The 18,021-nt window shown below is 32.2% G+C and overlaps 2 protein-coding genes across 4 annotated transcripts; one reads left to right on the top strand and one right to left on the bottom strand.

The window, feature by feature from the left end:
- Window positions 1-674: 674 nt before the first annotated feature.
- LOC118061239 (flowering time control protein FY) lies at window positions 675-9,546 on the bottom strand. Of its 3 annotated transcripts, none has more exons than XM_035074659.2 (18): window positions 9,036-9,546; window positions 8,759-8,850; window positions 8,019-8,087; window positions 7,788-7,892; window positions 6,795-6,890; window positions 6,621-6,703; window positions 6,463-6,534; window positions 6,275-6,372; window positions 5,523-5,582; window positions 5,374-5,434; window positions 5,198-5,285; window positions 5,028-5,091; window positions 4,718-4,796; window positions 4,094-4,183; window positions 3,172-3,260; window positions 2,475-2,974; window positions 1,926-2,095; window positions 675-1,107 (listed from the first exon to the last, which is right to left on the bottom strand). In XM_035074659.2, exons 1-17 carry the CDS (start codon window positions 9,334-9,336, stop codon window positions 1,949-1,951), a joined length of 2,094 nt encoding a protein of 697 aa, XP_034930550.1. In that variant the 5' UTR covers window positions 9,337-9,546; the 3' UTR covers window positions 675-1,107; window positions 1,926-1,948. The 3 variants fall into 3 exon arrangements, with proteins under 3 accessions (XP_034930550.1, XP_034930549.1, XP_034930551.1); XM_035074658.2 differs by having other exon boundaries at window positions 1,926-2,174; window positions 9,036-9,543; XM_035074660.2 differs by lacking the exon at window positions 9,036-9,546 and having other exon boundaries at window positions 1,926-2,174; window positions 8,019-8,098.
- A 2,746-nt stretch (window positions 9,547-12,292) lies between these two features.
- LOC118061240 (protein SENSITIVITY TO RED LIGHT REDUCED 1) lies at window positions 12,293-14,521 on the top strand. The gene is made up of 2 exons (XM_035074661.2): window positions 12,293-12,685; window positions 13,387-14,521. The coding sequence occupies exon 2, from the start codon at window positions 13,586-13,588 to the stop codon at window positions 14,417-14,419; it is 834 nt and encodes a 277-aa protein (XP_034930552.1). The 5' UTR covers window positions 12,293-12,685; window positions 13,387-13,585; the 3' UTR covers window positions 14,420-14,521.
- Window positions 14,522-18,021: the final 3,500 nt, after the last annotated feature.

The following is an 18,021-nucleotide window of genomic DNA, read 5'->3' as shown; positions in this document are numbered from 1 at the left end:
CCTTTAAAATGAAACCAATTAAACTCTCATCTAAGGTTTTATTTTTATTTTAATGTGAATTTTTAAGGTTACTCAAATGCATTGTTGTAAATTATTTTTATTGAATATAATTAAAAAAAACATTGTTGGTGATTTTTTTTTATTATGATTTTTTTTATCTTGAATAATCTATGAAATTGGTATGGCTTTTTAATTTTATCCCTTTTAATTATTTTTTTTTAATCTTTTGAACTTCATCCTTTTTTTTTAATTGTTATTTTTTTTTATTTTAAGTTATCTTTTAAATTTATTTTGATTTGTGATTTCATCCTTTTTTATTTTATTTTTTTAATAATTTTTAATTTCATCATTTAATTCAAACAAATGGTTAAAACCTAAAATTATTGCAAGACAAGACTTTCATAGGCAGTAGACCACATGTATAAGAGATAGATACCAACCTCACATCCTACAAGTTTTTTTGGTTTCTAGTGTAGTAAAAAAAAATATAATAAAAATAACACAATACAAAAAATATTTAAAATAATAATACAACTTAAATTAGAATCCTATAAAAAATCTATGATTCACGAGTCACAAATGTTATTTATGACTTTTAAATTATAAATTTGATGAACATGGAATTTAACAAGGAGAGAAAAATAAGGGAAATAAAGAATGAAAAAAACTTCGAAAACACACCAAAACTTTGATGATGACATTATCAATATCGTTGAAAAGATCCTGACGAGACAAATCCAACAATAAAAATAGTCACCAACAATAATCAGAGTGGACCACACGAGGCAAAAAGATATTCAGTTAAGAGTAAAAATAAAAGCATAAACATTAGGCCTACTTGTACAACCTTGTATCGCCAATGGGAATGGGGCAAAAAGATATTCAGTGTAAAGCACTAAACAAGGCAAAACGAAAATTAGCAGAGGCACCGAACCGCGGCTTTTAAGTTGAATTGTTAGTATGAGCACAAGCAGCAAAAGCAATCTCTCTTCTTTGAGTCCTAGGCAGCTGCCCTTCCATGATGCAACAATGGTTCTACTGAGGTGTCTGTGAATGTGGTGGTGGACCAGGTGGCAGTGGTGGAGGCATACCAGATTGATTCCCAGACTGCAATTACGATTTAACACATGTTAGCTTTTTCTTGAACAAACATATATGTTGCAGACACAAGCCCACTCAGAAACTAGTAACATGTAGAATTCTGTCCTGACATTATCATCTTCATTACTCACAAGGGACATGAAAAATGATATATGCAACCCAAAAAGGCAAATAAAATTATGCATGCTTACATCAACAGTTTCCCTCGTAGTATTTTAACTAAATGCGGAAGTCAATAGAACTCTAGAAATTTTGCATGATCCAAAACTGTAGACTGCAATGAGAGAATTATCTCAATGACAGAATTTTGCATCTCTCTACTCAACCGATTATAGTAATCTGAGTAAGAGAGTTTGGTTTTCACTTTTGCCACTGATACTATTCGGCACGGAAGTCAGTAGGATTGCTGAGCACACTACACTATAATGATGCTACACATAAATATTTTGACAAAGTCATCCTAAAAGAAAATGTTAACCTCAGGAAAGAACCTACCTCAAACAAATGGTTGCTTGCCTTTCATGCTTATTTTTACCATAATATGGGTTAGAAGAAGGAATAAAAAGGATGCTTTGGATTAAGAAGGTTTGTGCACTAGAGCATCAGAATAGCTAGAATATAGATTAAGAATTCAGTAATCCTCGGTTGAACTTTTCTAATTCATGGATGTTCAAGTACGTTGTTTAAATTGTCTATGGAACCTGAAAATGCCAACAACAAATTACAACATACCATTAATTTACACTGACAGTACTGGGCATTTTTCTGTGCAAACATGGGGAGGGTACATCGTTCATAACCTAACAATGTGATGTCTATCTTACCTGGTAAGGATTAAACCCAGGCATCATTGGCATCTGTCCTTGTGGACGGTTGAATGGACCACCCTGTGAATACATTTGGCCCCCGGTTGCATTTGATGGGCCCTGCATATTTGGCAGGCCATTTGGAAAACCCCCACCAACTGGAGGGGCGGCACTAGTGGGTAAGGATCCTGCATGCAATGGATTCATGCCCATAAAATGGCCTTGTTGTAATGAAGGTACCATCTGATTCATTGTCCCTTGCATCCCCTAGGAAAAAAAAAGGGAGCAAAATCTAACATTCAAAATACATCTCACTAAGGACAGTGCTGAACGGATATAGCTAGAAATTAGAGTTTCAAAATCTATTTTAAATGACACCATATCCTTTCAACCACCACTTTTGTTTCTAAAAAGCAGACAGGGAGCTTTGCTTTTTCAACAATGCAAAGAAATTAATAAAGAAAGTCTTTTTTAAGATATGCACAAAATTCCAACATTTGGAATTAAAGTAAGAGAGACTGGATGGACTTGGAAAAGAAAAAAAATGACTGGAGCACTATATCATACCATTGGACCAGGCAGTGATGAAGGTAAAGATCCGGGCATGGAAGATGGGATTGATGAAGGCATGCCATGAGGGGGCATTTGTGGAGGGCGAGGTAGATGCAGATGAGGGAGCAGGGGTACATGGGATGGAGGCTGTAGCTGTTGCATATTTGGAGGCGGCATAGGCATGTGCTGAGGGTGTGGTTGATGTTGCTGTTGTGGCATCTGCTGAGGATTTTGTTGATATCCCTGCTGCTGATTAGCAACAAGAAGTGACGGGTGTGGACCAGGCGGAAGAGGAGGTGCTCCAAAGGGCATAGAAATAGGAAGAGGCTGCTTCTGCTCTCCCTGGGATGCATCAAGAGATTGAATCGATAGTGGCATTGCAGCTCCAACACCAGGAATAGTTCCTTCATTTCGAGTCAATCCAGGAGGAAATGGTCCTGGAGTTGTTGGTGGTTCAGGTACAGGGAAATTGCCAGGGAAGCGGCCACCAAGGGCAGGATTTTGTTCACCATAACCTGGTAGAAGATAGTAATTGTTAGAAAATTAATCAGTAAAATATGCTTTTGTATACTAATCATAACATCATGGAAAATATTGTGCTTAAAATTTTTGAAACATACACAGATTTTCTGGCCGATGCAACACATTATTGGATTTAATACAGAATGTCAATTAAGCCAATTTTCAGCTTCATCAGTTTGTAAAGCCTAACCTTGGTTTTGACCCATGTTAAATTTATCACGGGCAGTGTCTCCTGGCCTATTTCGGCACCAAAACTTTGTCGTGTGATCATTGCTACCACTGCAGAAAAAATTATGCGGATTTAGTAACTGAAGAGATAGAAACACCTTATAAAAGGGTTATAGGTTAGGATGACAAGAAATTTAATCATGTCATTTTTTTTCTTTTAGTCCTTCACCAGAACATTGAAATACTATTATTTGACATTCAAATCATTCGTGCAAACAAAATTCTTTAAGTTGCTAGAGCCAAGTACTCATTTAGCACAACCAAAAATTCTCCCTCCCTTTTTCATTGAAAAAATTCAGAGAGTGCAAGGTTCAGCACGAAAATGAAAATCAACATCTTTCCAAATAAAAATATTGACAAAAAGGGTTTCCAACCCCAGAGAATATCAACTAATAGAAACTCCTCAAAAGACCCAGAAGAAGAACAGCAAAAATAAGCCAAAAAAATTTATACCATCATACACATTTTGCTTTGAAAAAATTTGATTCCTTGGAATTTTCAAGTTTTCCATGCTTCAAAGGCAGTCTGTAGATCTGTTTTATATATTAATGGCCCAAATGGAGAGCAACTTGTGAGGCAGTTTCAGATAATAAAGTCTTTTAGATGTGCACATTGAAATACCATTGATTTGAGCCACTCACGTGGCTCTTCAACTGGTTTACACACCAACTTACCAAGAAATAGAACAAGAAACAAGACAATGCTACTTAAGTATAACTAGAAAAAGGTAAAACTGCGGTAACTAACTATACTGAACCACATTCAATATTCCAAGCAATGAAATTCAAGAAAGGTAACTTATTTGAATATCAGCTCAAAAGGTTAGGAAAACTAAAAACCAGTTAACATCCCAGGATCAATGAACTTGAATTTAAAGCATTTACCTGCAAAGAAGATATCCGATTGGATGCCATGCAAGATCCCAAACACTATTATCATGAGCACTGGAAACTTCAATCTGAGGGGTTTCATGCCTATGCATCAGTCATAAGATACAGAAACTTTATGAGATTACTTCCACATGTGAAGCAAACAGCACAAATAGCATCAAACAAGAAAATAGAATCAATTTAAACAGACAGAAAAAGGAAATAGGAACAAAAGATTGATTTTTTTCAGTGATCCACCATCCAAAACAATGAAGATTTTTGCAAACGAGAAATTCTGCAAAGAAGAAATCTTAAAATCTATTTTCTTGTTTTCTTATAGTTTTCCCTGAGAAATGAGTCAACAAAAAAACAAAAAATTGTTTGGGGGACTCTATGCATCTCCTTCCACTGTATACTGTATACTTTTAAATTATATATAAAGTTCTCTTCAGCCTCCATCTACTCATTTCCTTGGAATAGATTTTCCATGCATTGCAAACATTTTAATGAAAAATATATTAAAAACAACATAACATCCAATCACCTAATGCATAAAATGATGAGAACTTCAGGTAGAAGTTGTAGAATAATTTAACAGCAAAAAAATATATATAGTTCTATTTGAGATAACAACATTACCCCACAAGCCAATGGAAAATGGATCCGTCGTAACTCCCACTGACAAAGTACTCTTCATGGAATGGATGCCAAGCCAATGCTAGAAAAGGATGAGAGCATTTTTAAGATACGTACATCCTCGTATATGAATCACAGCACAGAAAAGTTAAAAATTAAAACAAGCATGCTAGCAATTTTAATAAAGGCTCACCCAACAATGAGCATAATATATAAAAGCAACTTATTCCCATAACTTTACAATCAACAGCAGAGCATTATACAACTAAATTTTATTTTCGTACAGTTTGCCTAGGTGAAAGGTGTTACTAACCAGTCACGTCCTTCCGATGCCCACGGAAAGATTCAAGCTCCTTCATTGCCCTTATATCATAAAGCTGCAAAGATGCAAAAATTACAAAATGGACAAGGTAAACTGGGATCAACATTCAAGCCCTAACCTTTCATAAATGAGGGCTTTGGTGTGAGAAAGAATTTGCAAACCTTGATGATTTGATCTTTTGAAGCAGTCAGCACCCAGTTACCATTTTGGTTCCATTTGACACAAAGCACAGTATTTTTGTGGCCATGACTGCAAAATCCAAGCCCAGATTGTGAAATTTATAAAAATAAATTCTAAGCCAAACTTGAGCCTAATGACCAAGCAAATTTGTACTCACAATGAGCAAAGCTCTTTTCCAGATTTAGCATCCCAGAGTTTCACTAGGTTGTCTTTCCCACCTAAAAAAAGAGTCAATTAGCAGCATCAGGCACAACAATGTCAACTTAGAAAGAGATCATGATGTTCCAAAATGAATTTAGGGCAGACCTGACACTAGTAGAGATTTTGTAGGGTGCCAATCAACACTCTTCACATCCCAACCATGGCCTGCCTGAGTTCAAAATGATGCAGGGAAAACTCTTTAGATCACTCAGTGCAAATATTATGAGCACAGCACACAGACAGTAATCTATGCAATCAGACTGTTTGGTGGGGCGTACACTAATCTATGTACCAAAACAGGGGCATCAACCCCTGTATAATAGAAGTATACCATGGAAGCCAAAAACATGTTATCTACCAGCTAATGTTTGCAAATCAACGAGGGAGAGAACTAGTAATTGCATCCATCCTAATATCATAAAATCTTTAAGCAGATATCTCTAGCCCACAAATGGAAGTGTTCTCACCTTGAAAACCTTTTATTTCTCTCAGTCCAAATAAGCAATAAGAGAAAATGAGGAAGCAAACCCATAAATGTTCCTTGCATTAGTCTCTAAACTATCTTTTGCAGAAGAAAATGACTGAGAAGGGGTTTTGGGCCCATTGCATATTCCAACATTCTTCTTTCAAGGTCAACTTTTCTGACTAAGAGTATGGCATCATACCAAGCAATCTTAAAGAAACATTACTTCAACTTATTCAGGTGAATGGAAGAAGGATCATCCCATTCAGTATTATTAATAATGGGCCAACCCTACTCCCAAAGGGTATATAAGATAGCTCTATTAAAGAAGAAACCACCCAAAATTGGCACCACAAACTTAATATCATATGTTCATTGACCAAAATCACATTACCCGTTAATGAACGCTCTTCATGACACCGGGCAAAGTCCCAAACTTTAACAGTAGTGTCATCAGAGCAGGAACAGAACTTCAAATCTGTCCTACAGAAACTGTTCAAGAGGTTTACAATAAGATCACCAACATCACATATTTGGAGGGAAAATACGGAAAAGGAAGAAAAATATGAAGTGAAATTCTACCTTAAGCCTCGCACTGATTCTTTATGAGCAGATTTATTGGCCTTAACATTATTCATGTTGCTCTGCCAATACCTAAAACAGTATTAAACAACATTAGATGAACAATATATACAAATATAATAGCAACAAAACCATAGGAAAAAACATGTGGGAATTACTTAATTGCACCACCATCATCACCGGAGACCATCCAATTGTCATTGTGGCTCCATACCATAGACCTGATTGCTTGATCATGAGCCTGCACATAAAAGAACTCCACAAAAATCATCAATCTCGCTTCTTTCCTGGTTAAAAATTAAAATTAAAATTAAAAGACCATAACTACACACCTGAAGAATCATTTCAAAATTAAATGACTGTCCATTCCAAAGGGTGAATTCCCCACTTTGAGAACCTGTGATTAGACGTCTCCCGTTTGGAGTCCACTATATATGAAGAAAAGGGTCAGAATATGTTTGATAACATGATTAAAGAAACATCAGATGTGATGAATCCCAAAAGAAAGAATCCATATGTTTTCTACTATTAAGAAGGGAAAATGGCTAGGAAATTGTTAAGTTACAATAAATTTGGACCAAGCAAGAAACGAATGGCATTCAAACTGATTCCACAATAGGCAGCATGCATGTAAACTCATTACATGTATATGCCGGAGTGCAGGTGCACGCACACCACTTGTTCTATACTAAGCAAATGAAGTTATCTGCTCTGCCAAATAGGAATTGGAGACTACTGCTTAGAAGTCAACAACTTTCTACACTGTCACACAAACTGTAGACTGAGGTCTCAAAGAGCTAACTGGTAGATAAATTAAAGATGGTAAGATAGTTCAGTTTGTGGGAAACGACATGGATCGCCAGTCTTCACCTAACTTGATTTGTTTCAATAGGCAATTTGCACATCCAGCAACAATTTCTTTTTTCCACTCATATTGACACAATGAAAGGCCTAACATTTTATGCTATCAGAATGAAACATGTCTAGGGCCTTGTAACAACAAAGAAGAATAATTCAGCGCAAGTCATTTTTCACAATATCATACACAATTATATATTTGACACCTCAGACAAATAAAAACTAAGATTGATAACCCATTGAATGAACTGCAGTTTCATCTGACTCTGAACCTGAAACATGTTTAACAGGGGAAAAAATATGGACGATAAATTCAGCCCAGCTAGTAACTTCAAACTTCAAAAGAAACATGATTTCACTGGATGGTACATAATAGAACAATACGAGTAGATCATACTATGTCCTAAGAGAAAATTATCTTTTCATATAAATAACAATATCAAGATTTTTTTCGCAATCTGACTTACCAAAACCTGATTAATTGAACAACGGTTTTTGTTTAGAGATGTATGAACAAATTTTGCAGCAAAGCTTGTTGATGGATTATCAGAATAGGCAACTGTAGGCAACACCTGCACCAGAGATCAACACATGAAGTAAATTTGCATGCTAGAAGCATAGAAAGATAATTAAACTGACAGCCAATTTGGTCAAGATGTCTCATAAAGAAAGAATATAGATAAACCATGTTCACTAACATCAATTGCAGCTGCTGGGGTATGTTGCAATATTGTCCTGTCCCTCGAGTCCCTCTGCCACATACGAGTCTGCAGCAACACTGAAACAAGATTACAAGTAACTCAAATAACAAAAGATCTATTGATGCAGGCACCAGGGGGCTGCCACCCACTTGCAAGCAAAAGAAACTAGCAAGTAAATCATTGACTGTGCATCATATGAACCTCATAGAAAATCCATAATCTGTGAAGTTCAATTGTTTCTTCGACATCAGAATACTAGAAGTGTAAAGTTTGAACCCACAAGTCCTTCAAAGAGTCAAGAGTAAACTTTTCCTTCCAAATACTCTTTTATTTCGCTCCCCTTTCACAAAACCTAAAATACTAGCAGAGGCGTTCAAAAACTTATTGGTGTAATTCCTATTTTTTCCTGTGAAAAAACCACCACCTCTCCAAGCAATTAACTCTTGGTCAAGATCAGCACTATGACCTGATGAAAACCACTAGTCCTGTACAACTATGAATTCAACACCAACACTGATAAGCTTTTTAGCCTGAGGCATGATATAGAAGAAAACAACTGCAAATTCAGATAGTGGAATTAACACAGACAAGTAGATGCGCCCATTAATTATTCAATTCTAATTAAAAGAACACCAAATCCAGTAAGAAACACATCCACTTCAAAGAAAACAAATTCCAAAATTCACATTGCTTCCAATTTAGATACATTAAGAGCTGTCACAAATTTCAAGCATTACCTGAATATACCTAACAACCGTGCTTGTATAATCAACAGCTCTCCTTTGCGTAAGCTTCCTCATCCTTTTTCCACCATAACCATCACCATGACCTAAAACAACAACAACAAACAATCAAGAAAATCACGAAATTTCAATCAAAACACACAGTTCATAATTATAATTTAGGTTAAAATTGAAACTTGGTCACTCTAATTAAATTAATCAAGACAGAACTCCGAAACCCTGGAACACTTGAAAAAACAAAACACAATGCACTTAGTAACTAACTAACTACCTTCGTAATTAGGATGAGGAGGACCGGGGGCGGCCTGCGGAGGGTGGTGGTGGTGGTGGTAATCGAGAGGACTGAGAGTTGTTGATGAAGCAGAGAGTTGCCGCATCATCGGCGGTGGCGGGGGGCCTCGGTGGAAGTCATTACCAGGTGGCGGCTGATGTTGCATATGTTGGTGGTGGTGCTGTTGTTGTTGTTGTTGCTGCTGCTGCTGCTGCTGCTGCTGCTGTTGCTGCTGCTGCTGCTGCTGCAGCTGCTGGTGGTGGTGGTGTTGCTGTTGCTGAGGATCACCACCGTACATCATTTTTAACGGAGAGTGGAGTGAAGGGGATAAAGAACTGTAAAACCCTAAATTGGGGGGAGAAGAAGAAGAAGAAGAAGGGAGCGGGAAAGAAAATTGCGTGTCCAAATTGGATGATTTAATCAAAATTCCTTTTCTTGATTTTTTTTTTTTTTTAATCTTTTCTTCTTGACCCAATGGATTATTAGATCTGGAGTAACAGCTTACTTGATATTGATGTATTGAATCAAAGGTTTTTTTTTTCTTTGAATTATATTAAAATAATATTTTATTATTTTTTATTATTTAATTTTAATATAAAACATAAAAACAAAATTAAATTTTGTTAAGAAAGCTTCTCATTCTTTTTGCTAGTAGTATCAATATGGTCCCCCAATGAAAATAAATTCTCCATTTCTGTGTAGAAAATGCTTTAGTTTTATGTTTTATATATATATTGTTTTTGCAATCATATTATCATAATTACACACACACACACTCACATATAAAACATAAACACACATACACTAAAAAAACACTAGCTTGCCTTGTGGAGTGAAGTTACATTTTTTTTTTTTTAATTCATTCTCTCTCTTTTTTTTTTCATTTTAATTTCTTTTTTTATTATTTGTTGCTTAAATTTTTTAATAATCATTCAGGTTTTTTTTTATCAACTAATTCCACTAAATTATGTTGGTGCAACTCTCATGTGATTTAATTTCAAACTAGTGCTACAAAAAAAGTTACATCAAAAAGTTTTTTTATTGATTTTTTTTTTTTTTTTAAATTCATCCTTAAATTATTTTTTCTCGATCAATCAAATTATTTTTTAACCACTAAAGTTTATTGGATAACATTGAAACAACCATCTCATTGTTTGATTTTATACAAAGGCTAGACAATGAGGTGTATTAAAAGGGTTTTGTTTCCTCAATTTAGTGGCCGTTTGGGAGTGTGGTTGCGGGTAAGGTTCACCCGCAACCACACATGAAAGCGTTTGGTTAAGGAAAACAAAACGCATCTGGCTGGTGGGACCCATTAAAATTAGAGATTGAACCGCAGGTTTTGAGAAGCAGCATTTTGCTGCTTCTCGTCGTGGGAAAGGGACTCAACAGTGGAGCCATGCTCCACTGCGCACTGTTCACGTGAACAGGTTTTTTTTTTTTTTTTTTAACCAACACCCAAAGTTTTTTTATTTTTTTTCCGAAAAACTAGTGTAGTTAATTAATTACACTCATATTATTTTTTTAATTTTTTTAAAAAATTAGTTTAAGGTAAATTAAATTTACTTGTATTGTAATCTCAATTTTATTCATGATAATATTTTACTTAATTTTATTGCACGCAGGATAAATCATGGAAACTTTAGTTATTGCCGAATGATTTTTATACGTACTGAAATTGTTGATTTTTTTTTAAATTGTGTTTTACTCGAAAAACTAGTATTTAATATTATTTAATAACACTACATAAATTAGAAGGATATCGCATGATGACGTAACATTTGTGAAATTTGATCGCAATTCCAATTATGTTCTTGTCGGGTCCGGCCCAGTTAAAAAAAATTCAGTTTTTATTTTTATTTTTATTGTGTTCTATTCAAAAAAATTAGAAGAAAATCGCTTGATGACGCAACAAAAAATTCAGTTTTTGTTGTTGCGCGCTTAAGAAACCATGAAAAATATAGTCATTGTTGGATAGATTTCGTATGTGATGACATTGCACATAGTTTAATGGAATAATAAAAAATATTTGATATCAATATTATTTATTTTATGATGTAATGACAGTAGTTAAATCTACAATATTTAAATTTAAAATCATTAATATATATATATATATATATATATATAACTTCAATTTGAAAAGCATTTTTTTTAACCAAACACATTAAACTACTTTTTCTTCAACCTTAATTTCAACCACAGTTTTAACCAAACACCCATTTTTTCAAATCAACCTCAACTAAAAGTACTTTTTATAAAACAACTTTTTTCAAACCACAACCACAAAAGCTACCGCAATACCAAACACACTCAATCCTCAATTGTTTTTTAATAGTAAAACAGATTATTTAGACTAGTCAAATTAATTAGATTATATTAAAGTAACTCTCATATAATTAATTTTAAACTAGATCCATGCAATGAGTTAAATTAAAAAGTTTTGTATTAACATGTTGAGTCAGGTTATAAACTGAAAATTTTTTTGTTATGTTTCGATCTAGAGGAGGCCTATAAACTAATTATACTATACATCTCAAATAATCGATGTTTCTTTTGATGCTTCATTGTCTATATAAATAGTGAATAAAGTTAATATATATCTGTTTAATCCACATGATAACAGCTTAACTTTGTGTCATAAATCAGTTCATTAGCAAGCTTGACCAAGGAAAGGGGTTGTGCTGGGGCCTGCAATATTTTCATTAAGGTGTCGGACAACCTGTCGTTTTTATAATTTCTTAAAAGCAAAAATAAAGGGCGGACGAGGCCAGGTGCCCTAGCTTGATCCCTTTCTATCTTTTTTTTTTTTCCTATTTGTTTTTTATTTCTTGCACTCCAAATTTTTTTTTTAAAAAAAATTTACGTACTTTTCAATTTTAACATGTTTTTTTAATATTATTTTATATTTTTATTTGAATTTTATTAGTTATTTTCAATTATTATGTATTTATATAAAAATAATAATAATAAATTGCTTATGAAAATTTGATTGATTTTTTTTATTCTTCAATTTTTTAAATAGATTTTAAACGTAATTTTATTATATATATTTATAGATAGGAGATATGTTAATAAAAAAATTATTTTGATGAAAAAACAAATCTAAAACGATATTAAAGAATTTACAAAGACCTTACATTTTTTTCAATATTTAAAAAAATAAATTGATCCCCGCAGCGTGACAGACATGCAAACCAGCATGGTTCTATGACAAGTAGCTTGATTTATTATTATTTTTAGCTTTGTCAGAAGTAACTGCACAGACAAACTAATGGGAAATATTTCTTCGATTCATGTATAAAAGCAAAATCAAGAGGAGGATGGAAGAAATTTTGTCCCAGGTAATTTTCCCTCTAGCTTGATGGTCTCCAGCCCTTAAAAAAAGGGGCAAAACTCCATTAAAAGCCCCACTTCCAAAGAAAGAAAGAGGGCAAAACTAGGTTTTTTCTTTCTACTATCATAACTGGTGGATGAGTGGGAAGCAGGGACCCCAATCGCTACAAAAACAATGCAAGAACATAAAAGGTAAAAGAGAAGAACCAGCAGGGCCAGGTTCGTTATATTCGATATCCAATCCAAGAGAAGCAGCCGCAGCCGCAGTTGACTGTCATCGCAACCACCGGTGGATCGCCACTCTGTCACCACACGTAAGTATTCTCAGATCCCATCTCTTGAAATCCATCTCTAACTTCTCCTTTAAAAAAAGGAAACTATCTTTTTTACTTGACATCTGTCAATAAGTAATCTTGTAAATTTTGAAGAGTGATTACTGAATATTGTCTCAATTCTGTGTTAATTAGAGACCCTTTCGAAGAAAAAGTTTGTCCTCGTGAGTTTGTTTGATTATTCAATTTTTCATGTTTAATTGCAGTTATTATGCTCAATAATCTAAATTTTAGTTGGCCCTGGACCTTGTAAAACACCTGTTAAAGTATCCAATTTTCTTCAGTCAGCATGCATTATAGATTGCTGAATATAGTAAGTGTGAAACCATAAACATAATTTTCTTACATGCAAAAGATTGATGCTATAGCCAGGGACCAAAAGAAGCTTAAAACACTGATAGTGCTAAACCGAAGAGTCAGGCTATTTGAGTTTTGTGGAAATTATAGGCCGGGTAGAGATATACAAGAAGGTGAATTTTGTGTAATTATTCCAACTGGGAACCTAAGAAATTGGTTTCTGATGATTAATAATTAGAGCAAAGAAAGTTCCTTGTTAGGTTTTTATTGTTTTCAGATAGTTGGCATCTCTCTCTTTGACATAAAAAAGGGATCTTTTTGTGTCTTTCGCATGCTCGATCTGAGGTGCAGAGATGATTGATTCACTTTGATTGAAACTTTGATAGGTGGGAGAGTAAAATACCTTGCTACTTGAAGCATTCATTACGTCAACAAAGATTTTGGTAAATGTGAATGGGAAGCGTTTGCTGCTTCCCACAATTCACATGCTTGCTCCGCAGATCAGCTTATAATTTTGCCTAAGGTGTACTTGACTTGCCAAAAAGTGAGGATTTCGCAAGGAGAAGAGAGGATCATTGCTCTATAATGGCAGCTTCTGCAAAACTCCCTGTTCCTGACAAGCACACCAAAAATGAAGACTGGACAGTTGTGTTACCTCGTCGAGGTAAAAGGAGGACATGTTCCCGGAGAAATAGTACTCCAGAAGCTAAACAGCAGCCATGGGTGCCAACTGAGCTTGAATCAGATCCAGATAGAGAATTGAAGTTGATACAAAGGATGGAAATCTGTATCAAGAAAGTTGAGAGCTCTCAATTCTATCAGAACTTTTTGGAGCTAGTCGAAAATCCTGACATCCTGAATTCTTTTCACAAGGTTCTGGGCTTGGAACTGGAGATGCCAATGGTGATATATGGAATTGGCAGCATTGAATCATATGAAACCCCTCGATTTCAGCTTAGCCTTGCAATCTTGATGAAGAGGAAGTTCAACTGGATTGGGGACGTGGAGGTTTTTGATCCAATTCTTTCTGCAACGGAATCTCGGGTTCTGGAATCCCTTGGCTGTTCTGTTCTATCTGTAAATGAGCAAGGTCGCAGACGAGCTACAAAGCCAACACTTTTCTATATGCCACATTGTGAGGCAGAGTTATACAACAATCTCTTACAGGCAAACTGGGAGTTGGAACTGCTGAATCATATTGTATTATTTGGAAATAGCTTTGAGATGTATGAGTTCTTGTCAGAGATTAAGAACTCCTTTATTGTTGATTCAACGGGGCATATTTTGGCTGCTCGAAAATTCACAGATGAGCATGTACTCAAGATAGCTTCGGATGATTATTTTGCTGCTTTTCATGATTCAAGCTGGCATTTCTTCAGCCCCGCTCTTGATACTGAGCTGCTGCTAGTTAAAAATTAATTTGTATGCACGTAATGTGCTTCAGAAACTGCATCTTATTTGAAACTTTATATATTTCTGGATAGTTCAATGGAAATGGTCAAATTGTGTGTTTTCGCCGCATTTGGAGTGCGATTCTTGCTCTTCATACAAAACCAGACAAGGTTATCTCATGATTCTCTATAAATTGTCAAAATTAAAAAAAAATATATATGATCTTTAATTTTGTTAATTTTATTTTTTCGTAGTTATTTTTTTTATTTTCCTAGTTTAAATTGTTAAGTTTTATTTTTTCTTATTCGAAATGAATAGTTTTCCTAGTTTATTTTTCCTGTTAGATATTAGTGGGGTTTTCTAGTTTTTTTTCCTATATAAATGGTTCATGGTTGTCATACCACGGTTGGTTGTCTTCATATAATTATGGTGTTTTTGGTATAACAAATATCATTCACCTCTTGCCTGTGATTTCTAATAGTTTTGGTTGGAATCAGAACTTAACGATCTCAAGTGATGATTAATTATTATGCTATTGAATAATCATTATTAAAATTAGAAGGTTCTCCATGGAAAAGAGATACTGATAGCGTGTTTGTCTACAGAGCAGCAGTTATGTTTTGAAACATAAAAAATGTCTATTTGGTTAAAGTGGTAAACAGTACCCACCTAAAAACCACAGAAACATAGTTTAGGGAGCAAGATGTATCTGCTTTGGTAGCACTGTTTACTTTTGTTAAGTGAACAATGCATAGCTATAACAATGTAGTGATTTTATTCACTTGTATGAACAGTTAAAAATATATTTTTTTAATATATTTTATTTAAAAATTAGTGTTTAATATTATTTAATAACACTATATAAATTAAAAAAATTACATGATGGCGTAGCATTTATAGAATTTGACTATAATCTTAATTTTGTTCTAAATAATATTTTTCCTTATTTTATTATACGTTAAAAAAACTATAAAAAACTGTAATCTTTTGTCGAATGAAATTTATACGTGATAAAATTATAGATAATTTAATGTAACAACAATTTTTTTTATATATAAAGTATTATTTATTTCATGATATAATAGGAGTAGTTAAATCTACAATATTTAAATTAAAAACCATTAATATTAATATATATCATTAAACATATTAAATTATTTTTTATTTAACCTTAATTTGAACCATAATTTTAGCCAAACATGTATAAATATCAAATCAATTTTAACTAAAAAATATTTTTTATAAAATACTTTTTTTTAAAATTATAACCATAACTACAAAATCTATAGTAATACTAAATACCTGTGTAATGTAGAAAATCCATGACGAGAAGATCCACACAAGATGCTAAGGGTCTATGAAATGGTGATTCGCACATAAAAATTATTTTTACAGGTGACTAAGATTTAAATTCGAGAAAGAGTTCTTTCCAACTAATAGAAGCCGAAGAATAAACAATTTAAAAAGTTTTCTATTCTGAATTATTATGACTTTCTAATTTTTTTTAACCCTGTTTGAGATCAACTGTTTTTTTATTTTTCCTATTTAGTATTGTTATAATTTCTTACTTTTTTTTTATACAAGGAGTTGTTATTATAGCTTTGTGGCAAATAGAGATATTAATGAATAAAAATAAAAATTTCAGCTGTCTTTCTATTAGTTATAGTGTTTTTGGTATTTGAAGATTTTAATATGTAGCAAATTTTTTTATTATTTCTTTCTATTTATTTGCGTCAACCCCTTTTTTTGAAGAAATTGCTAAAAAGATGTTAGTTTGTCTTGGTTAGAATTGATCATTAGCCATCAACAATATATATATATTGCTAGCTTCTCCTGGACTCTATTTATTATTGTGATTTAACTTTGTTTCAAAAAAATCTTGAAATTTTTTAGCTTTAAATTATTATTTTTTGTGTTTTTGTTTATTATTTTGATGTACCAGTGTTAAAAAATTATTATTTTTTTAAATAAAAAATATTATTTTAAAAAATTTTCAAATAAAAACACTTAAAAATAATTTCTATTATACTTTCAAATAAATCATTAATAAATAAATAAAAATATGTTTACAGAAAAAAAAAACTCAACGACACAAATCATGTAAAAGGTAAATATTTTAACTCCAACAATTATGATTTAAATATTTAAATCTCTTTTTAACTATGTAAGTTTTGTAAATCATAAATGCCATTGCATAATACAAAAGTAACTTAAGAAGAATATCTTTCTTAATAACCAGGTATTTTAATTAATGAAAAGATGCTACTAAAAATACAGAAACATACTAGTGCTCGTTTGGAAATCATCAATTTAATAGTGATTATGACTTTTAATTGTTAGAGTGTCTTTTAAGTATTTAATATATTTTAAGGCTCTATTTATTTTTATATTTCAAAATTATTTTTAAAAGAAAATTATTTTTTTTATTTTTTTACTTTAAATTAATATTTTTTAATATTTTCATATCATTTTGATATGCTGATATAAAAAAATATTTTTTTAAAAAAAATATTATTTTAATATATTTTTAAATGAAAAACACTTTAAACATTAACCGGAATCACACTCTAAAACGAGATCTAAATCTATAACTCTTTTGAAAGATCTGTAATCCTCCTTTTCCCTTTTAAGATGATTTGCTGTGTTGTTCATGCTTCAATTATTTGTCAGGTGTCAACGATAAATATAATTAATAAATTTATTTGGCAGGTAAACATAGTTTTGTGCCTGAAAGGGATAGAACAACAACTCAGAGTTCAAAATTTGAAATCAAATGCTGTGATATAAAATTGCTGTGAGATTGTATATATCAACAATTAATTGCTCTGATTCTTTTCACGTCTTTTTTTGTGATTAAATCTTTAACTATTAATTTTATTACAGTGCCCGTAGAATAGAAAAAAAAAATAGACACATTGATTTTTAGATAGTAATTTTCCTATTGCTCCCATGCATCAAAGAAAAAAAATATCAGCATCCATTCGACGTGCTAGACACATTGTTGATGAAATCTTTGATGATAATTTTCCGATAGAGCCAGCACATAAAACTGCTCAGTTAATTTGCTACTTACATCAGATGTTAAGAAAGTGTTCATGTGGTGGTTTAAAATATTTTTTTTGTTTAAAAATATATTAAAATAGTTTTTTTAATTTTTTAAAAATTATTTTTAATATTAATGTATCAAAATAATTTAAAAATATATATTTTTTTATTTAAAATAAAAATTTAACTTTTTTTTAAAAAAAACCACATTCTCAAACAAGGCTTGAACTAAGCTGAATTCAACCAACTTGTTTTTAGATTAAACAGTCTAAAAGGAGTTAATACAAAATTGAGACTATATCATAATCAATTGATATAAAAAATAATTTTAAATAATATTTTTTATATTTTTAAAATTTAATTAACTTGGATTAATTATTATAACAACAGATTGAAGAATATCGATTTAAAACTCTATTTATTTTTTTATTTTAAATTTTTAAAAAAAATTTAAATTTTTTATTTTTATTTACTTTAAATTAATATTTTTTTATGTTTTTAAATCATTTTGATGCGCTGATGTTAAAAATAATTTTTGAAAAATAAAAAATATATTATTTTAATATATTTTCAAATAAAAAATA

The sequence above is a fragment of the Populus alba genome, chromosome 1 (assembly GCF_005239225.2).
Source record: "Populus alba chromosome 1, ASM523922v2, whole genome shotgun sequence".
NCBI classification, from domain to species: domain Eukaryota; kingdom Viridiplantae; phylum Streptophyta; class Magnoliopsida; order Malpighiales; family Salicaceae; genus Populus; species Populus alba.
Note: the sequence above shows the minus strand (reverse complement) of the source record. Positions and strands in the feature narration are given on the sequence as shown.